Consider the following 23,349-nt stretch of genomic DNA (forward strand, 5'->3'; position numbering starts at 1 on the left):
TAATGTATTTAAATTTTAGTGTGTATTTTTAATGTGTATTAAAGCAATTGAGTAGCCAATAAGAAGTTTCAGTAGTCCAGGTAGTAGTAGTTTGGTAGTATTATAATTCAAGAATAAATGTCTAAATGCCTGGATCCGTGAACCCAGCTGGTTCAGCAGGTCCACCACAGTCCTCTCCCTCAGTAGCCTCAGCCTCTGTGGCCTGGGTGGAATAACAGCAGAGGAGAACATGAGCAAATCTGAACAGATGCAATAGTAAGTGAAGTTTGTTTCTTAACAAAGAAACCTTTGGCAACAGGGGCATATGAATGGAAATTCCTCTTGGATTTTTTCAGTAAAATGGCATTTGCGTATTTTACAAAGAGTCATCTTCCTGTCTGCTTGTCTTCCCTCACCTTGTCACACTTCTTATACTCTTCTCCTAAAGTGCTTTTCTTTTCTTAACCCTTCTTTCTTCTCTCCTTACTCTCTTTACTTTACCTTTTCACATAACTCCTTTACTCTCTCCTGCCTTTACTCAGTTTGCTTCCTCTTACACTCTTCTGCTATTTTCCTAGTCTTCTCTCTCCCTCACTCATTACTCTTACTTTACACTGTCTTATTCTACAACAGAGCAAAATTAAATAATATTATTGTCACCTCATGATTATCTAATCACACATTCAAATTTTACCAACAGCAGCGACAGTTTGGCATTAGCATTGTGGCTTCAGTTCATGTCATCAATTCTGATAAACAGACGCACTGTACTATAATCATCCTTATTTTACCTCACCTAACCTACACACAGCCAAGTCTGGTTCAAGCTCACAAAATAAATGGGTTCATACACAACTTACCATAAAATATCAAATAATAGCCGGGGCGTTTATTTGTTTCAGTCACTTAACAGACAAGGCAGCTAATTCCTTCCACACAAAAATCTGGGATAAAAATGTCACAAACTTCGTAAGCTTCTCGGTGAATCTTCTGGCATCCTTCTGGGCAACAGTTGTACGTCTTCTGCAAGTGAAGTTGTTGTGGCGGAGGAAACGATTAAGCCAACCAGCACTTGCTTTTATCTCAAGCTCCTCGCTAGCCTTCTTCCTCCCTCCACCACGAACTGATCAGCAGAATAACAATGTCTTACTCTCTAAACGACAAGAACTAAACTCTTTCATGCAGGAGAGAGCTAAAGGAGCTCAAGTCCAAGGCTAATTTACTAAGCTCCACGACATGGAAGCACCGACCACCTTCTTCTTTAATTTAGAGAAGTCAGTAGGTGTAAGGAATCAAATGGTGTGTCTTTGTCTCCCTGATGTAAAGGTGACCACAGAGTCAGCAGAGATGAGGAAACATCTCGTAGATTTTTACACAGACTTGTTCAGGGTGGATAGCTGTGGTGTGGATGCTGCTGGGGAGCTTCTGCAGGGGCTTCATCAGCTGAGTCCAGAGGATCAGGACACTTGAAGTTTGGACACAACACTGGATGAACTGAATGCTGCTGAACATGTCTCAGATGGCATCAGGCAAGGCTCCAGGAATAGATGGCTTGCCATCAGACTTTTTTAAACATTTGTGGAGTATTTTGGGACATGACCTGTTGGGCATTTTGACCGTGTTGATCATGCTTTTCTTTTTGCTACATTACAGGCGTTTGGTGTTGGGGAGGGATACATGTCCTGGATAAATCTGTTGTATAGTGGTGCTCGTTGTGTAGTAAAGGTGGGAGGAGGGCTGAGCTGCCCTGTGCCAGTGAGGAGAGGGATAAGGCAAGGATGCTCCATCTCAGGGCAGCTTTATAGTTTTGCTATTGAACCCTTTTCTCCACAGACTGAGGATCAAGCTGAGGGGTCTCTCTCTACCAGAACTCGTTCAAAGCCCTCCTGTTGTTGTATCCGCATATGTGGATGATATATGTGTTTGTCCAGGATCAGGAAAACTTCCAGGCATTGAAAGAAAGCCTGGATTTATACAAAAACCCTTCTTCAGCCAGGGTTAATTAGGTAAAAAGTGGAGCTTCTTTGGTAGGTAAGTTGAGCTTGGGGAGCATCATAGTCTGCCTGGGAATCTGAAGTGGGGAAAAAGGGGAGCTAAAATCTTAGGAGTATACAGTGCCTTGCAAAAGTATTCACCCCCCTTGAACTTTTCCACATTTTGTCACATTTTAACCACAAATGTAAATGTATTTTATTGGGATTTTATTTGATAGACCAGGGGTTCTCAACCTTTTGCAAGCTGGGCCCCTCCAAAGCTGGTTCATTGCAGTTGCCCCCCCCCCCCCCCCAAAAGGAAAAAACACAGCTGTCCATAATTGCCACAGGCCCTGTTTTTGTGAATGAAATATCTGGGGGGGGTCGGTAAGGTAACGCTGAGTGGCCTTGATGCCACTCAGCGGGATGAAAAAGTCACAATCTTCGCCAGCTTCTCTGTGAATTCTCTGGCATCCTTCTTAAGTTGTTGCGGTGGAGGAAACGATTCAGCCGACCAGCACTCACAGATAACTCACCTCATCTCTGCTGTCACTCACGGTGGCGTACATTTGTTTCGCCCTGATCATTTTGCGGGACACTCTCTCGTGGCGTGCCCGTTTGCTGATAACTCATCCCCGCATGTTTTTCTCAGGCTCCTCGCTAGCCTTCTTCCTCCCTCCAGCAGGCAGCCTGGCCCTGTTGCTGTCCTCCTCGGACAGACGCTGAAGCTCCGTTTTATTTTTTAGCCAGTCTCTCACTCTCTTGGGGTTGACAGAGAAACGTCTAGCGGCTGCTTCTCCCGAGTTTTCGTCTGCATATTTTACGACAGAAAGTTTGAATTTCAAGTCGCACTTTTTATTTTTTTTACCTTAACACGGTCGCCTATCTCTGTCTTCAGCAAGCAAAAGTAAACAACTCTGCCTTGTATTCTGTTTCTGGGTACCGCAACGTAACGTTAGTTTGACTGACTTCCGTAATAACTGGAGTTTTTTCTCTCCTATTCAAATCGGGGACATTTTCGGGAACAGTTTTAACCAGGGACAGGGCGGCCTAATCGGGGACTGTCTGGTCACCCTAATGTAGACAGAAACAGCAGCGGGAAGTCGTCAAAATAGTTTCCGAGAAGACGAGCAACCAGGAGTATGTATTCAGCGTGAGTGACAGAGACGCAGAAATCCAGCCAGGACGTGATGTCAAGAAGAAAGGCCTCACATTGGATGACTGAGAGACACTGCGTGGAGTTGGCTGATGGCACAAGATGTGTCTGAGTAACGGAGCGCAGAAGAGACGCCGAGGTTTGTCTGATCGACAGCAGAGGACTTTCACAAGTAAGAGCTGAAAAAGGCGTTGTATATCCCCTCATACCCGCAGGATATCTTTTCTTCTACCGCAAACTGAGAGACCTTGATCTTCAAAGAAGGGAATAAGGCAACCTGTAGACAAAGACAGTGCCAAATTTAGACAAATAGTATTCAGGACCAGATTCCTGTAACTAAGCCTGAGGAGAACAGCCAAGCACAGACGGATGAGACAAATCATGAGCAAAAGAGATATCCCTCTAGAGCAGTGGTTCTCAACCGGTGGGGCCCGCCCCCCTGGGGGGGCGCGGACACTCTCCGGGGGGGCGCGAGTAGGCTATAGGATGGGAGGGAAAACAAAAATCTGAAGAAAAAAAAAAAAAGAAATTACGAAAATTCCCCCCATGTCGAAATGCAAGTGGTTGGACTATTATAACACACAAACAAATCATCCTTGTGGCGACTTTTTCGTCAAAAGCGACTACTGACAAATCTAGCGACTTTTACTGGTGTTATTGGATACTTTTTTGGTGTTTGGAGACTCTGGCTTGAAAGCACGTATCACTCCGCAGTTACTGTGCTCAACGAGCAGCGGGTGCTGCCGTGAGTCTCTCCCCCGTCCAAAAGCCTTCACAGGCGGTCAGTCTCTCAGTACCTCACGCAGCAGTCCCAGCCTGCAGTCAGAGCAGAGAGGAGACACACAGCACTCTGCGTCCAGGATGCAAATGAGTCGCGGAAGCGCATGGCCGCCGCCGTTCTGGCGTACAGAGCGGGGTGTAAATGTACTGTATATTACCAAATAATAGCCGGGTTTCAATTAACCGCAGGGTCCCTTTAAATGCTGGGTGCAGGTGTATATTTTGATAAATAACCGCAGGGGAAACACCCCGACGTCATCATCATGACGTCGGGGTGTCATGCCAGACAAAAAGTGTTGATCCCTGAGTGCGACCTGACAGGCACGCTTGGGGAGCGGTTCACCATTACTCTCCTGCCTGTCAGGTTGCACTCAGGGATCAACACTTTTTGCCTGCCATGACGGCGACGCGCAGGAGGTGCAGCAGCTAACATGAGTAGTTCAAAAACCTTCTTTTTCATAAACTCTGTGTACACAAACAATGTTCTCAATGCTCTTGTTCATGAGTAGAGACCCTGGTGATGCTACATGCAAAGTTTCATGTTGTGTCGAGCCTTCTTAGTGTTCTAAAAATAGCGATTTTGATACTAGCGTATCCTGCCCCTAGCACTCCCGTTCAAAATTAATGTGCCCAAAACCGAAACTACGGTAAATCTTAAAAGTGCCTCTTTCGTCATAATTATGCTTTTACACAATGTTTGACTCATATTCAATCCCAAATAAAGCCTCTGTTGCTTTTTGGCGAGAGTTTCGCTTTAAGAAACTTTAGAAATAGACTTCTTGTGCGTGTCTTGTCATTAGTTTCATTGCTGATGTCAAAAACGGGTGAGTGCAGCTTCAACAATCTTATTTGGAAAACAAGGACAGGACAATTTCTCACTCAGAACTGAGATTAATTTTCTCTCCCAACTCTTAGGGGAAAAAATTTGTCTATGAAGGCTCACCCGCGCATGGTGCTGCGCTTTTTAAGACTTTTATGGGTTTTACAGAGCCCTGCTAGTGTCAGGTATTAACATTATCATCTGATCTTTGTGAATGTATACTAATGAGAAGAGTTCTTGAATCAAAATTATCTCACTCAGACATTTGTTTTTACCTGGAGGACTTTCCATAAAGTAGGGAGGCATGTAGAAACAGCTATTTGCCGTTCTCTCTCTCTCTCTCTTTCTCTCTCTCTCTCTTTCTCTCTCTGTCGTAGACTGTCCCTTCACTTCCCTGTCGTTTCCTTTCTGTCTGTAGATTGGTACAATGGGTGGGGAAATGGAATTAGGGCAGAAAGTTCTATTTAGACGTGAGTCAATTATCGCTTTCACTGCAGGCAAATCTGATGCCTGCAGAGATCAGATTTGACGTACCAACACCACAGAACAAGCAATATTTAGTAAAAAGGTCGCTATTTATGCAAAATCTTTTGATATTACAGATACCCCTATTAATTTGCTTGGCCTATACATTTTTTTTTGAGTAGCCTATAAAGTTACAGACGGCAGGAGGGCAACTGTTGGGTGCCTACTGCAACTTTACTTAGTGGAACACTGGTAAAGCCACAGCGGACCAGTCATCTCATTTCATCTTTTCTTTGTTCTTCCAGCTGGGTGAAAGTCACATAAAGCACACAGCTAATCATAATTCTATACCAGTGGTGGACAGTAACAGAGTAAATTTACTTGAGTACTGTACTTAAGTACATATCCAGAGGATTTGTACTTTACTTGAGTATTAGATTTCTTTGGTACTTATTACTCTTACTTGAATACATTTCCAAGACAAATATTTTTACTTTTACTCGAGTTAATTTCTAGGAAGGCTAAAAAGTCTGGAGTCAGGTCTGCTCTTTTTTTTTTTTTTTTTTTTTTCGAAAATACTATTGGACACAAGCTGTGTTTGTCAAAGAAGGAAACCTATCACAGCGCACGCTCTCCACTGGGATCTACGTAAAAGCGGGAATACGTCATCCCTCCCCATAAGGACACCACCAAAGTAGCCACGCTCTCGACTGTGTTTGTCAACACAAAACCGTGACAATGGCTGCATCAGATGTAGTTTTTTGTAAAGCAGTGATTCTCAACCAGTGGTCTGAGGACAACATTGGTCTTTGAGGGGGTTCCAGTTCCCAACTTAGCTAAATGATAGAGAGTTAGTTGGACGGTGCAGGTTCATTTGGTTACAGTTTTAATGATTGTTAATAAACATCTGCATCTGCAACATCTGCTGTCCTCCTGTGATCCCATTCATTTTATTTGTTTTTATAGGTGTTTCTGCAGGCTTTATATAACATTGTGGTTCTAAAAGCAAGCACATCAGTGCAGGCGGTTTCAAAGAGTTAATTATCAGAAACAAGAGTTAAAAGGTCCTTAAATTCATTTAGAAAAAATTATAGTAATTGATTGATGTGAAAAATAAGAAATGTACTCTTACTCTTACTTTTACTTAAAGTAAATTTAAAAGCATGTACTTTTGGATACTTAAGTACCTTTAAAAGCAAGTACTTTTTTACTCTTACTCGAGTAACATGTTGACTGAGCTACTTTTACTTGTAACGGAGTAAATTTTGACCAGTAGTATTTGTACTCTTACTCAAGTACTGGGGTCGAGTACTCTGTCCATCTCTGCTCTACACTATGTTAAGCTGAGCGGAGCTGAGGCGGAGGCTCCGATCCTCCCCACCTAACTTTAACGGTTTTTAAATCAAAATCTATATGTGACACAAAAATTAACAGTGTTTTGGAGCTCCCCCTAAATGTCTCAAAGTAGGCTTTCAGGGGAGCCCAGGTCCTTGTCAGGGGAGCCGAGCTCCCCTTAGCTCCCCCGTAATTCGAACCATGACCTCAGCTAACTAAAAAGAGTGGTTAAGGTGATCAATGATGAAATGCAGTCCTTAAAAGAGAATGACACATTTACCCTGACCAAGCTACCTGAAGGCAAGAACGAAGTGGGGTAGATGGGTATATACACTGAAGGAAAGTGTTGATGGATCTGACAAATACAAAGCATGGTCTGTGGATATAGTCAAAAGGTGGGTGTGGATTATGAGGAGACTAACCCTACCACTAACATCAGAGTTTTGATGTATAAAGCAGTACAGGGAAACCTGATTCTGCATCAGATGGACGTTAACACTGCCTACCTGCATGCACAGATAAATTGTGAGATTTATATGGGACAACCAGAAGGTTAGGAGGGGAAATCTGACACTGATGAAAGGTTGGTGTAAACTTGAAAAAGTCACTATGTAGGTTAAAGCGGAAACTGGAACGGAACATAACAAGAGTATCTGAATGAAAAACAGTTTTTGCAAATCTGCTCAAAATGCTGATAATTGTGTTTACACAAGAGAAACAGATAATGATTGCTGCCAGTGATGAAAAAGCACTGAAGGTTGTGAAGGAAATGCTCACAGCAAGATTCAAGATGATGGACTTGGGAAAATTGAAAAACCGTCTTTGATCAGAGTGAAGACTGTGTTAACATGTCACAAAAGAGATATGTGGAGAAAATACTGGAAAGGTTTAACTTGCAAGACTGTAAACCTAGAGCCACACCTTATGAACAAAAATTGAATTGATGATGCAAAAATAATGAATAATGTCAGAAAATACAGAGAGGCTGTATGAAGCCTAATCTACCTGACTACATGAAAATTGACCTGTCGTTTCATGAAAAACCAAAAAGCAACCTACTGTTGCACTATCCACTTATGTGGCATTAGCTTCAACTGGACAGGATTGTATGTATCTAGTACAACTGCTAGAGGGTATTGACAGATGTCAGTACACACTACCCAAGGTTTATGAGGATAACCGAGGGACAAGCAAACAACCCTGTAAGCAGACAGAGGTGTCAACTGTGAATGATAATTTGGAGTATTGTCCAACAGACCAGGTGGTAGCAGATGTGATGACAAAACCTGCAACAAAGATAAAGTTGAGTAAGTCTGTAAAGTTTATGGTTGGAGAGAAACATGTAAGAAAAGATCAGATGATGTAAATTTAAGGTAGAAATCCTGATAATGTTTTATATTAAAGCAGTTAACAATTTCAGAGCAAGTGGGTGGGGGGGTTAACATGTGTAAAATATGCCCTCTCTAGCTGCTGCGTCCCTCTTTGTACTCAAGGGGGACGAGTCATAAAAATCATCCTGATCAGTAACGGGTGGGAGGAGAGGGGAGAAATACTTCCTTAATGATTCAAATATTAATGAGATGACCTGCAGCGATCCTCCAGCAGCAGAAACCATATGTGTATTTGTACATTAACATGCGCTTTTGTGCAGGAGGAACAACAGCTGATTAACTCCTCTAATTATTTAAAACTCCTGACTCGTTTCCTAACTACAGCTTTTAGTTTTGATGTTGAAATGAGCCACAATATGTTACAGTGACATGACTGCGTTCATGGAAATGTTTACAATAACTGAAAGCAACCTCTCAAATCAATAAATCAGAGCGTATGAATGGGTGAACCCACCTGTGTAGCCGCATCTGATGAATCCTTGGAATAGCAGGAAACAGTCTGCGCTTTTGACTTCAGACCAGCTTTTTGTTGGTCTATGGCGCTGCCGCTTTGTGCTGATTCAAAATAGTAATCCACCATCACTGCTCCTGACCAACCTCATTTTAAGACCAGGGTTGTAAAATAGAGCCCTTAATCTCATAAAAAAATCTGTGGCAACAGCTTCAGTGTGAATGAACAGAGACACAGAGCAGATAAACAGGGCTGAGAAGGATGGGACTGGAGCCGAGCAGAAGGAATGAGCAGGTACTATGATCTAGCGAGGTGAGTTGACTAAAGTTTACAATGTGATGAAGAAAGGTCCACAGACAGTACTGCACTGATATGTTCAGCTTGTATTCAAATGTAAAAGAAGACAATAAGAATATATCTAATATGTACAGATAATTATTGGTGCAAAGCTTTGTCATCCAGCTTTGATAATCAGGATAAAAACACTAACCAAGTCTTTGATTTGCAGGTTTTGATGCAGTAATTCTGTATGTCAACTTACTTAGATATTTACAAAAAGCAGACATTTCCACAATTTTCAGACAAATTAGTTCACTTCATCAATCTAGTGTTTAAAAAATAGCACAAATCTTCTCTCATTGTCCACCACTGTGCATTTTGATTTAATTCCAGAAAAAACATGCAGATGAAAAATGAATGAACCTTTTCTTATCAAAAAGATTGTTTTTTTTGTTGTTTTTGATGATGTTGATGTTTCTTCAAGAAGTACTAATACACTGCTACTGTGTACAATGCTACTCATATGCTTGAAGAAAAAGGACTGTTTCCTGCTCACATGGTGAAAATCAGATGACCACTGAAGGTGGTATGATGATTTTCATTGTCAAACATCCTTGAGATAATCTACAGACTGACAGACACAACATCTCCGACCTCTAGAAGCAGTATGACACCATTAGAAGGGTTTACATCATAGGTTGGCTGATACGCATATGCAATACAAAAATTTTCTCCATTCTTGACCAACACAGCACCAACAGTGAAGCTGAGAAAGCCACCTGTTTGACTGAGAGAGAGAGAGAGAGATATTGTTATATTGCAATATTGTTGTTAAAACTGCCAATAAAGCCACTTTGAATTGAATTGAATTGAGAGAGGAATAGAGAGAGAGAGAGATGGACAGTGAGAGACACAGAGAGAGAGAGACCCTAATAACTACTGTGGCATCTATGTCAGCAGCTGTCTGAGTAAACTATTCTGTAGTATTCTCAATAAAAGAATACTAGATTTCCTTGAGAAATTGGCTTCCTCCAAAAACACTGCACCACCGACCATATACCCTTCACACTTTAATTAACAAACATGTACACCAAACAAAAATGGTAAGATATTCACTCATTTCATTGATTTCAAGAAAGCTTTTGACTCTGTTTGGCATGAAGGGCTGTGGTATAGGAGGCAAAATATATGATCTGGTTCAATCAATGTATTCGAAAAATATGTGTGCTGTTAAAATTGGAGACAAACAAACGGAATTCTTCACCCAGAGAATAGGTGTACGCCAGGGCTGCAATTTAAGTCCTACTCTATTTAATGTGTATACAAATGAACTTGCTGTTGAGTTGGATCACTGTGCTGCTCCTGGCCTCGCCCTCCTAGATAGAGAGGTGAAGTCTCTGTTTTATGCTGATGACCTTGTTTTACTGTCTCCTACTGAACAAGGACTACAGCAACAGCTGGACATAGTAGAAAAGTTCTGTCAGAACTGGGCCCTGGCAATAAATATGAAGAAAAGTAATGTCATAATCTTTCACAAATGCCCCAGATGTCACGAGAACAAACACCAGTTTACCATAAATAATCATATCATTGAACATGGCATGAGTTATACCTACCTTGGTATAACCATCACGGCATCAGGGAGTTTCAACATGGCAGTGAATGCACTAAAAGAAAAAGCTCAAAGAGCCATACGTGCAATCAAGAGAAATTTTTATAATTTTAAAATTCCAGTCATTTCAGTCAAATTCCTACTCATGGGAGAAGGAGACAGGGCATATCTGGCTTCCCAATATATATCACATGCCACAACTTGAGGGACAGTGAGTGACTGACAGCACACACACACTGATATACTTATAATGAATGTTAATGTAAATAAATGAAAATCAATCTTGATGTTGTGTATATGTTTATGTTAAGTTAATGTCCGATGAAGCCCCTATGAATTGAATTGAATTGAATTGAATTGAGTTGAATTGAATTGAATTGAGGAACATCTCATTGCTCTTAACTTACTGTGGATCAGATTGCTCAGATTTTTAGAATTTTCTGGTTTAGTTTAGTTCTCAGTCTTACCTTTTCCATCTCTGTTTAGAGCCTTCACCTGGTTTTCTGTGACATCAGTCCTGGCTTTAATGGAGATCAGCTCTGCTATTTGTGCTGGAGAAAAGCATAGTAGTATTTAATCATTATTTTCTTAATCAAGGTTTGCTTTGGCAGTTGGCATTTATACTACAATGGGGGCAGGAGTTAATAAAGCACTTAAGAGTGATCTTGTGGTCCAATATTACACTTTTGTTATTGTAGCCAAAATATTCTCCACACTGTACCTTTAAGTTGTTGCTTCAACGTGTCAACCTCAGTCTTCTGTAACTCCAGTTCCTTTAGTTTAGTTGTTTGTGCTTAAAACAATATATATGATAAAAACATTATCATTATATATTATTGTTCATTATAAATTCTATAGAATAGCATTTGTCATTGCTCACTATACATTATCGGGGCTACAATGATCTCTACACAGTACCTTGAAGTTGTTTGTCCATCTCAGTCTTCTGCAACCCGTGTACTCTCAGTTTGGCTCCTTGCACTTGATTAAAGTAATAAATGCCTGTATGTTAGTTTTATCTACTGAATCATCATTTTCCTACAGAAACTTGAAAAATTGTTGATTTACTTTTGTTGTCACATAAACTGCATGACTCTATGTGATGGCACTGTTAGTGATTCAAACACTTTGGCCCGGACTGAAATATTTTTATCTGGGACATTTTCTACAGACATTTTGGTCCCCAGTGGGTTGAAGTTCACCACAGGATGGATTGTAAGAATTTAGCTGATCTTCTGACATTTCATCTGCAGCCATTGAAGCTTAATTGGTGAAGTTTCAGGAGCAGGACCACACCTCAACAGCGCCAACTTCCGCATTTCTATAAATAACCACCTGACCCTCTCCTCTGCTTCGCTCTCGTATTCTGCGCTCTCGCACCCAGAAACGAGATCATGCGACATCGCCTCGCCCGAGCACATCCAAACTTTTGTACGAGCAACATCAGGCTCTACTCACCTCATCATGGACTTTGTATCACTATCCCCGTCGGACGATCTTTCAGACGAGATCAGGATCACCATTCATCTGAAGCCGACTACTTTCCCGTCACCTCTGTACCCGAGACCCAAATTCCAGTGGCCCAACAGCCGCCTAGGGTCCGAAGAGCACCAACTTCGTCTCATTCATGGTTCGCATCCTGCCTGGTTCATCTCTCCTCAACATCCAAGATTATCATAGTTTGTCCGACGACTCCCCTGTGTCTCCCAGCCCACCTCCTTCCGTAGCAAAGAGAGTACGAGGAAATTCTGGAACAGAAAGTCACCGTCTCTGCAGTTCGCCGACTCCTTCACCTCCAAGAAGCGAAGCCTCGCCATCGTTCCGCCAACACCGGCCGAACAACTCGCCGGTCGCAACGTCTCCACGCTCCGGTGAGTTCCCCCGACCAGCTTTCATCTTCTACAGTCACCGATTGGACAGTAGCCACTCCCCAGAAAACTTTAAACGACTAATGAATTCTGTTTCACCGAATGGACTATAAAGCCAAACTTTCTCCACACGCATGTTAGCTTCTTCCGTCAACACCAGCTCTCTTCCGGGTGACGTCATCACGCGCACCCCAACACACCGCGACGTCGACGCTCCTGTTAAAAGGGACAGTACAATTAAATACTACAGCCCAAAGACAGCAGAAAGCTCATAGACAACAGAAAGTGCAGCAGCAAAAGTGGAGACAGAGATCCTCAGCCAGATCAAATGACTCTAGAGTTTCTGCTACCACCTCTCGTCATCACTCCACTCCAAAGGGAGTGCCCAGATGGATTTCAGGACCCTCCAATTCCCATCAGGATTTTCATCATCGACACCAGCAACCTACAACATCTAGGGCAACGTTATGTGCCCACTGCCATCCAGTTCTAGCCATCACAACAGCCAATCTTTGAAAAGAAAAACAAAAAACAAAAAAACAAACTCATGGCCGCTCATTCCGTCAACACCAGACCGCTTCTGGGGTACATCATCACGCACACCCCTACAGGCAGTGACGTCGACGCTCTTGTTAAAGGGACAGTACAATCAAATAACACAGCCCAAAGAAAACAGAAAGAGCAGCAGCAAAAGCAGAGAGAGAGATCCTCTGCCAGATCAAACAACTCCAGAGTTTCCGCCACCACTTCTCATCATCACAACACTCCAGAGGGAGCGCCCAGATCGATTCCAGGACCCTCCAACTTCCATCAGGATCATCATCATCAGCCACAGCAACCTACAACCTCAAGGGCAAACGCCACAGTCTCACCGCCATCCAGTTCCAGCCATCACTGCAGCTAACCTTTGTGGGGGCTCCTGGCACAGGGATGCCAATGCCCCCTACTGCCTACTTCCAGCAACCACAGCAGCAACCACAGCCAACCTGTTCCAGCCTCGGCTCCTGGCACCGGGATGCCAGCGCCCCCTGCTTCCTGTTTCCAGCAACCACAGCAGCTCGCTTCAACCGGGGCTCCTGGCACCGAGATGCCAGCGCCCTCTGCTTCCTGTTTCCAGCAACCACAGCAGCTCGCTTCAACAGGGGCTCCTGGCACCGAGATGCCAGCGCCCTCTGCCTCCTGTTTCCAGCAACCACAGCAGCTCGCTTCAACCGGGGCTCCTGGCACCGAGATGCCAGTGCCCTCTGCTTCCTGTTTCCAGCAACCACAGCAGCTCGCTTCAACCGGGGCTCCGGTCTGTATTTAAAAATTACTGTCCATTCTTGCACTACATCATGTAAATATGTATATACGTCGATTCGATTCTATTTTCTTTCCCTTTTTAATTACAGTGTCTATTCTATTGTCTATTTTGCTATTGCTCTGTTCTCGTAATTTTCTGCTGCTGCGACAAACAAATTTCCCCGTCTGTAGGACATTAAAGGATTCTGATTCTGATTCTGATCCTGGCACCGAGATGCCAGAGCCTTCTGCTTTCTGTTTCCAGCAACTCGCTTCAACCGGAGCTCCTGGCACCGAGATGCCAGCGCCCCCTGCTTCCGTTTCCAGCAACCGCAGCAGCTCGCTTCAACCGGGGCTCCTGGCACCGAGATGCCAGCGCCCCCTGCTTCCCGTTTCAAGCAACCACAGCTGCTCGCTTCAACCGGGGCTCCTGGCACCGGGATGCCAGCGCTCTCTGCCGCCTATTTCCAGCAACCACAGCAGATTGCTTCAACCGGGGCTCCTGGCACCTGGATGCCAGCGCCCTCTGCTTCCTGTTTCCATCAACAACAGCACCTCACTTCAACCAAGGCTCCTGGCACTAAGATGCCAGCGCCTCTGCCGCCTAATTCCAGCAACCACAGCACCTCGCTTCAACTGGGGCTCCTAGCACCGGGTGCCAGCGTCCTATGCCGGGATGCAGGGAGCTTCCATCTCCCAGCTCCATCAGTACCAGCAGCTCATGTCGGCTGGGGTCGTCGGCACCGGGATGCCAGCACCTGTTCTTCCCCCTCAGCAGGCAACCACTAATTTCACTTTATACACAGCTACCCACACTGAGCCGCACAAAAAAAAAACAAAAAAAAACAAACAAAACAAAAACAAACGAGAGCTTCAGCCTTCTCTCGCCTGTCGTCGGCAGCTCCACCAGCACCCATACCTCCAGAAAAGATGTCATCTACCCCTTCTGTCATCTTTCCTGTAATCAACGGCATAGATAAGAAAGGCAGGCCCGTCATGCACCAAGGAGGTCGTTCGATTTGCACGGCTTCAACAGTACCGGATGCACCGTGTTCCAGTGCCGCATCCTCCACATTTACTCCTTCTGCGGCGGGGCCCTACCCGAATGCCCGTACAACCTACCTTGCCAAAGCTAGTTCTCATAAAGGACTTGAAGAAGGTTTTCACCCCGGACTTCCACACTATCATCTATCTCTTTCGAAATCAAAAATCTTCAGTCGACCATAACCAAGCCAGATTCAGTTGACCGCATGCTCGCTAAGGAAGTTAAGGAAGGTCCAGGAACAGACCAGTGCTTTCAAAGTCCTCCCTATTCACCCCGACGTCTGCCGTTTCTTCAACATCCACTGGCGTGGTACATATTACTTCGCCGTTAGGCTCACCTTTGGTTGCAAAGCAGCCTAAACTCTTCGACACCCCACCTGAAGCCCTCAGCTGGATCCAGTCTAACAATTTCCCCCCACCTCATCGCCACCCACTTCCGGCCTGGTTACCCTGACTTCAGTCTTTTCCGACCTCGGGGTCCCTTCGTCGCAGAGAAAACAGAGGGCCCCTCCACATCCCTCGAGTTTATCGGAATCATTGTTGACACAAACAAGTTTTAGACTTCATTCCCGGCCAGAAAGCTCAACCGAACCATCTTCTGCGCCCCGCGCCGCACCAAACGTCAACTTTTGTCCCTTCTGGGCCACATCAACTTCGCCTTACGCATCATCCCCCAAGGGCGAGCCTTTATCTCCAACCTACCATCCATCACTTCTTCCGTCCCATCACTCTTGACCTCCATCTCCCTGGATAGCTCGAGCCTTGCCGAAATCCGTCCGTGACTCAACCTTCTCACCAATTGGAACGGAATCACTTTCTTTTACGACGACCAACCGACTCACCCGCACGACATCCATCTGTACATCGATGCTGCTCCTTAGGCCGGTTTTGGGGGGTTTCTACAATGGCAGATGGTTTGCGGCAGAATCGCCCCCGAAGCTCGCTAATGAATGCCAGAAGTTCAGAAGCTTGGCACCTCACGCAGATACCTTCCCTACGCCGGTCGAGCGTCGACATTCAACTTGTAAATCCTGCGCTTATACCCCTGATAAGCGACTCCCAGAGCTCCATCATCAACAGCCTATCACCCTCAACCCTCTCTTTCCACTGGACAGCTTGGAAAGCTTCCATTACTTTCACGACCAATACAACACAACCTTTCCGTCATTCGATCTCATCACCATGACTTCTTTCGGTACTTACGCCCATTCATCGTGACAAATCACATATCACCAAGCTTACCTTAGCGGTATCAGCTTCTTTCCAAGACAATAACCGGTTGTTCATTAACAGTTCATTAAGCCCTCGCCGTCTTCCTCTTAATGCCCACTTGCTGTTAATCTGCCTCCACACAATCCGTTCCAGGTACAGCGCTCCTCAAGTCGCCCAAATCCTGGAAGCCATGTTCTTGCTTGCCTTTTTGGTTTCCTCAGATGCTCCGAATTCACCTCCTCAACCATTCACTTCGACTCAAGCCGTCATGCTTGCATTTCTGACTTGTCTCGCTTTTCAGACGACACTGTGGTGTTCCACTTAAAGCAAACCAAAACCAATCAATTTGGTCCGCCTACACCTGTCTTCTTCTTCAAGGTCCAATCACCACTGAATCCCTTTGAAACCTTCGCAAATTTCTTGCAATTCCATAATCTCACAACAATGACAGATCCTCTCTTCATCTCCGAATCCGGCCAAGTGGCTACTGGATTCTGGTTCCACCATCACTTTTGCCACGTGCCCTCATCGTCTGGTATTTTGCCCGACAACTACTCCGGGCACTCCTTCAGAATCGGAGCTGCCACTTCAGCCTCCCGTAATGGCTTCCCTGAACACTTCATATGTCTCATGGGCCGCTGGTCCTCCCAAACGTACCACCACTACATCCGTTCAGATCTCAAAGATCTCAGATCCGCTCAATCTCTTCTCAAGTAATTGGAGGTTTTTGGGGGTCCATCTCTGCCCGGGAGCGGTGGCAGATTCTCTACAAGAATCCCCACAACGCACTCGAAGAACTCAAAAGAACCAAGATCTTCGACACTTCGTTTTCCTTTGTCACTAATAAATCCTTAAACGCATCTCGTTGACGGTGTGGTCCTTGCTAGTGAATTGAAGCTTAATTGGCGAAGTTTCAGGAGCAGGACCGCACCTCAACAGCGCCAACTTCCGCATTTCTATAAATAACCACCTGACCCTCTCCTCTGCTTCGCTCTCGTATTCTGCAGCCCTCCCCCCACCCCATTTCTCTCTCCCTGTTCCTTCTTTCTCTCCTCTCCTTCGTAGGTCCATGAGGGGGTCCGTCACTGCCCGGGAGCGGCGACGGATTCTCTACAAGAATCCCCACAACGCACTCGAAGAACTCAAAAGAACCAAGATCTTCGACACTTCGTTTTCCTTTGTCACTAATAAATCCTTAAATGCATCTCGTTGACGGTGTGGTCCTTGCTAGTGAATCATCAGCTCAAAATTTCAATTATCATCACGTTAATATTTACACTTGTCGTTCTAAGTGTCTTTACAACTACCACTTTTTTACAACTAACTTTTCATGTATAATGCTAAGTAATGCTTGTACCAACCTCTGCTGTACTTTATGTTAGTGCTAATTAGGGTTCAAACCAAAAATATTGTTTCTGTGCCGGTTCAAAATTATTTGTCTCGTGTTGCCACTCAAAGTCCCATGAGTTGAAACATCAAAGGTGGATTGAGGTGCAAATGTTTCTCAAGAAATATGAGCCAAATTGGTGGTGTTATTATTAATGCAATTTTTGAAAGGCAATAGCCAGTAAGTCCAGTTAACTTGAAATTGGACACTAAATCCAGCTCAAAGTGCTGTATGTAAAACGTCTCCAGGAGCATGTGGGGCCGCCATGATGGATTTTGCTCTAGTTAGCATAGACTGAAAAACAGTAAAGTGATATCTTCTTTTTCAAATTTGAATCAATCAACACCAAATTAGGTAACAGCATTTTGGGATTAAGATTACTTTTTTTTTTTAACCATTATGAATGTCGAACAACATGGTTGCTTTCACTCTAAATATCCTTGCAAAGGGCGGTTTTTGACTGAATTGACCATAACTCAATAACCATTAGTCCAGTCATCATAAAACTCACCAGATATCTTTAGTCCGTGTTTTGAAATAGTTCTATCGAAGCATTTTGAAATTCAAATACCAAATACCAAATGTGTAACTCGAGACATGGTGGCCTGATTTTCAAAAATCTCGCCAAAAATTATGTTGCTGTTGCTAAACTGCCACACTGCGGTTGTTTAGAAGAACTCTATAAACTCTATATAAAGTTAGACAGAAGATTTCTTTGACTCATCTTTGTTAAAAACGTCATACGCTACCTTCCTTCTCTCTCTGTAAGAGCCTTATCTCCAGCCTCTGTTCAGCCAATGAGGCGCTCATCTCTCTCAGCACAGCATGGATGTCTTGTGTACATCTCTGTTGTTGGTCAGCAGCATTTGTTGGTTCTCTTCTCTCAGCTTCAGTTTGATTTCCAAGTGGAATCATTTGGTTGCCATGATTTTTTGTGTCTTCCTGTTTGGATTGTCAGTTTGTGGTCAATGAGCCTGTACCTGGTCAGACTGTTGATTGAGCTTTAATCCCATCAACATCTGTGACAACAGCTGTTTAAGATTTGAATGTGAATCTAAATACAACTACTGTGTGTGCTGAATAATCTGGTCACTTTAAATTCATAAATGAGAACAATACAGTCAATTTCAGTCACAATATAATTCCTCACTTTGTTCGTTCGTTTTCTTCCGCTTTATCCATGCGGGTTGCGGGTGATGTTACTGCTTTTATACCACCTTATTCAAGGTGGAGCGGGGGTTACTGGGCCAAATCCAGTGACTCTATGGGCGAAGGCCAGTAATTCCTCACTATCCACATAAAAGTACTATTTATGTCTAAGTAGTGGGTTTAACAGTTGTCCAATCATAAATTACTTTTGGTGAATCTTAACTTCTGTACATCCAAACTGATAAGACACATTTATTTGTTCTCCTGCTCACAATATGAGGATATTTCATCTGAAAGAAATGTATCTTGTTGAAGAAAAGACACAGACAGTAATGCAATGATATCTTTATGTTTTTATTCAAATGCAAAAGAACACATTAATAATACGTTTATTATATACAAATGATTGTTGCTGCAAACCTTTGTCATCCAGCCTTTATAATCATAACAAAATACAATAATTCTGTATGTCAACATATTTAGATACTTAAGAAAAAGCAAACATTTCCACATTTTTATCACAAATTAGTTGATTTATCTAATCTAGTGTTTGAAATGATGTCACACGTTCTCTAGCTGTCCATCACTGTGCATTTTGATGTGGAACAGAAAAGACATGCAAATGAAAAATTCATAAACCTTTTCTAATCAAAAAGATTGTTGGTGACAATCCCAAAAAGGACTGTTTCCTCCTCACATGGTGAATATCAGATGACCACTGAAGGTGGTGTGATGATTTTGACTTTCATACACCCATGAGTTAATCCACAGACTGACAGACACAACATCTCCAACCTCTAGAAGCAGCGTGACACCATTAGAAGATTTTACACCATGGGACGGCTGATGCTCATATGCAATACAAATATGTTCTCCATTCTTGACCAATGCAGCAGCTGAAGGATGTGAAGCATGTCCACCTCCATATATGTGTAACTCAAAGTGGTAGGCTCCTCTCACTGGTGCAATGAAAAAACCTGTGGGACATTTTAAATAAAGAATCAACTGCTGCAACATCTGTCAACCAGGTTGATGTCAACATAACATAAAAGTGTGAATTTGAGTACCTGTGTTTGGGTTGTAGGCATTTCCAATGTTAGTAATGATGCGTCTGAAGACTAGAGGAGTGTGTGTGTTAAATGGTCCAGTATGTCCATAGCCTGAAGCCAACAGTGAAGCTGAGAAAGCCACCTGTTTGACTGAGAGAGAGAGAGAGAGAGAGAGAGAGAGAGAGAGTAATGTCATTGTTCTGTGGAAACAACAACATGATCAACATCTTCTGGATTCTTGTTCAGCAAAATGTTTATTTTCTATTTTCTTCCTTCTTCAGACCTTGATGATGTTGTATTGTGAACATTGTTTTTGTTGAACAGCGAAGGTTGACATCGCCACAAAACAGGAAATTGTTACAAATCCACTGTACAAAGTTGAATCTGCCCCAAACTTCGTTCGATAATTGTCCTGTTCTGAGCACATTTACATGCCGATATTTAGTCACACTAAGAACGCCCCTCAAATTTAGTGATTAAATTGATCAGTGACAAGGAATTATTCAACATGAAAAAGGAAGTACCAATAACTTCTGTGCTAATGGTCCAATCCGTCCCAAATGTCACATATTTAATCAGGATCACGCCAAAAACACTTCTGTGCCAATCAGCAGGTATAATCACTGCTCCACCTGACAACAGGAAGTAAGCAATTTCTAACAGTCATTGACATAAAACTGTCATTGTGCTGTCTTCTCTTGATATACAATACTTCTGCTTAACATGTAATTAGTAAGTGTCCTCTTGCATCACATGGTGGACAGAGGAAGTCACATCTTTTCACACAGTCAGAGAGATTTTATTTATTTATTTTTTTAAAACATTGCTTCAAACATAACTTCTAGTCTTCTACAGTCCAGGAAACAGTGAAAAAAATAGTTTCTGGTTCATTACAGAAAGGACAATTAATGGAAACAGTAGGATTTATCCTTGAAACAAAACTATTAACAGCCAGCGCCCCCTGCAGAATTCTCCACTGTAGATCACCTGAACTCTCGTTTAGCGGCAGTTTATAAAACAGCCTCCACATTGGTTTCTCTGTGGATCAGAGGCTCTTCCAGGAGCCAAAACAGTGGAGCTGCAGGTTCCAGTCTATTCCATTTAAAAAGAGTCCAGGCTCTAAACAGTCCCTGATAAAATGGAGGCAAGTCACAAAAATGGATAAAACCACAGTCCATTAAAAACAAAGACGCATCCAAACCCAAACATGCTACTCCCCTTAAAATGGTGCTCCTTATTGGTTTCCAGACCACGTCATCATTTCCTGTGATGTAACGTTGAATAAACTGTAAACTGAAAGCTGCTGCTCTGCTCTCCAGGTGCACTAACCCCTGCCCCCCTCTTCCTTTGGCAGGTAAAGTACACTCTGGGAAACTCAGTGCAAGTTATCCCAAAAAAAATTAATCATGACAGACTGCACTTTTGTAACAGACCAGAAGGGAGTTCCATACAGTACAACTTATGCCAGAGACTTGATGCTCCCAAGTTATTAATAACTCTTCCTCTGTAAGACATGTGAGGTAACAGCCACTTCCACTTGGCCAACCTCCCCTCCACCTTCTCCACCACTCCCTCCCAGTTCTTCTTTATGTGCTGTTCATCTCCTAGATCAGGGGTACTCAAATACAAATCTTAAAGGGCCACAAAGATTTTTTTGAATGACTCAGAGGTCCATGTATTGAGGTCGGTCAGGCCACATGCAATAATACTGTAATATTCAAAACAAAATGTCCTTTTCATTCTAAACAACAAAATACGAACTAAAATAAAATGTAATTTCCATTTTAACATAAATTAAAATACGTAGTTGAATATTTCCTCTTTTGGTTTGCCTTCAAACATTGTGTCCATCACTTCAGTCATGCATTATTTTATTTCATTGTGACATAGATGTGACAAGAATCCTACTTGCAGCTTGATATGACGATTTCAGTGCATTTAATTGTGTTTTGCTTATCTCTGAATTTTGAGGAAATGTCTCTTCAAAATTCCTATGCTTCGTCTCATAATGCCGTTTCAAATTGGAAATCTTCATCACAGCTTCTCCTGGCATATTGTAACGCCACTTGTGGACTGTGGCGCAATGGATCTTGGGTATTCTGTTGTTGTTGGTGTAATTATGGTTCGTGAATGTGTTTGTGAATAAGATGATATGTAAGATGGTTGTGGGTTATTTCACGTCATTTGTTCTGTGATTAAATGGTGTTTTAACAAGGATGATACAAATTTTGACACCGTGAGTGAAAGGGTGTTTGCCGGGAGAAACTCCCCGTCCGTTACACTCTTTGCAACAATGAATATATATGAGGTCGCTAACGTTAGCTAAAACTTGTCAAACTGTGCAAAGTGGTAAAGTAAGACGAAGTATTTAAAACCGCTGCACTGTCAGAAACGTGGAGATTGTCCCGGTTGGAGGCAGAATAAATGCAACTTTGAAGATCCTATTTCTGCGAGTTGCCGATTTTCACTGTCCACTTTGTCATAACAGTTTACTTGGAAACACGCCATATTCAATCTCTTACCACCAGCAAAATGTGAATACACGAAGTGCTCCGAAAACGAAAGTGAAAGTTAAAAGTTGCGCTCTGTCTGTTGTGTATCGTTGGCATGGAGACAAGTCCCGGTATACACGTGCTGACCCAACCAAAACACAAAGTGAAGGAATAATAGTTCGGGGGCCACAAACAGGAGGCCGGCGGGCCGGATGCGGCCCGGGGGCCGCCTATTGAGGACCGCTGTCCTAGATGGACTCCCAGGTACTTTAGGCCTCCCCTCCTCCAGCTTAACCCTCCTTGCAGCTGAAGGAGACCTGCAGACCAACTCCCAACTGCTAAGGCCTCGCTCTTTGCCCAGTTAACTTTGGCAGCTGATATTTAACCAAAGTTTTCAACAATGCTTCCTAAAACCTTCACATCTACCTGGGTCCTTACAATAACAATAATATCATCTGCATATGTAGATAACTTCACATGTGTATTAGAATCAGATAAAAACAGACCATCAATAAAAGAACAAATATTGTGCAACGTGGGTTCAATAGAAAGTGCTTAGAGCATACCACACATCGAGCAGCCCTGTCTTATACCCCGGGTCACTTTAAAAGGTTTACACATACCACCATTCATTTTCAGTACACTCTCAATGTCATCGTACAGAACCTTAATCTTGGCAATAAGTCCAGAGCTGAGGCCGAACCTTTGTTACACTTTCCAAAGGTAACGGTGCTCAACCCGGTCAAATGCCTTTTCCTGGTCTAAAGAGACCAAACCAGCATCAAAACCCAAAGAACCAGAGACTTCCAAAAAATCAATCAGTGACACATTGTCAGCGATGGACCTGCCGGGCACACAATAGGCTTGGGTCCGGTGGATGACTTGGTCCATCACCTTCTTCAGTCTATTAGCCAGAGCAGTTTATAATCTGTGCAGAGCAGAGAGACTGGCCTCCAGTTCTTTATATCCTGAAGGTCGCCTTTTTGTGGTACCAGAGTCAGCACTGCTCTCCTACAGCTCTGTGGCAGAGATGAGTCATTAAAGCTCTCAGTGAAGACTTCTAAAACATCTTCTCTCAGCTCATTCCAAAAAGCTTTGAAAAACTCTGGTGGAAGCCCATCGATCCCAGGGGCCTTCTAGGGGTGGGAATTGAAGTTTTTATCAATATCAATGCCACTGTCGATTCTGCCTATCGATTCAATTCCTTATCAATTCTCATATCAATTCCTGAGTAGTTCATTGAGTGACAAAAAAGGAGTTCTACACAGTCTTCTGCACCAAAAGCAACCATTTTATTTTTTCCCAAAATTATGTCTGCACAAGATTGTGGACATGAACATATTCAACTCAAACATACAGCAAAAAACTGTGCATGCTGCTTGCAGTTGCAAGGTGACAGTGGCTAATGCAGGATATTTAATGTCAACGTTACCCTCGTTAACGGAGGTCCCAGTGGAGCTTGTTTGACCAGCAGCAACTCAGGCGCCCTAACACGATATTACAGCATTATTAATAATATATTTAATTTATATAGCGCCTTTCAGGGTACCCGAGGACACTTAACAAAGTGAAACAAACAAAACAAAGAACAAATGGAGCGCCTGTCAGTCCGCACAGAGGGAATAG

The 23,349-nt window shown here is 43.2% G+C and overlaps 1 protein-coding gene across 1 annotated transcript in view; it reads right to left on the bottom strand.

Annotated features, from left to right (window-relative positions):
* Positions 1-1,363: 1,363 nt before the first annotated feature.
* LOC115585861 (uncharacterized) overlaps positions 1,364-23,349 on the bottom strand; it is an 89,137-nt gene continuing 67,151 nt past the window's right edge. The window contains exons 6-7 of the mRNA XM_030424528.1: positions 19,103-19,159; positions 1,364-1,422 (exon numbers count right to left, since the gene is read on the bottom strand). Of these exons, the coding sequence (XP_030280388.1) occupies positions 1,364-1,422; positions 19,103-19,159 (116 nt within the window). The remainder of the gene's footprint in view (positions 1,423-19,102; positions 19,160-23,349) is intronic.

This window comes from Sparus aurata, chromosome 7 (assembly GCF_900880675.1).
Source record: "Sparus aurata chromosome 7, fSpaAur1.1, whole genome shotgun sequence".
In the NCBI taxonomy this organism is placed as follows: domain Eukaryota; kingdom Metazoa; phylum Chordata; class Actinopteri; order Spariformes; family Sparidae; genus Sparus; species Sparus aurata.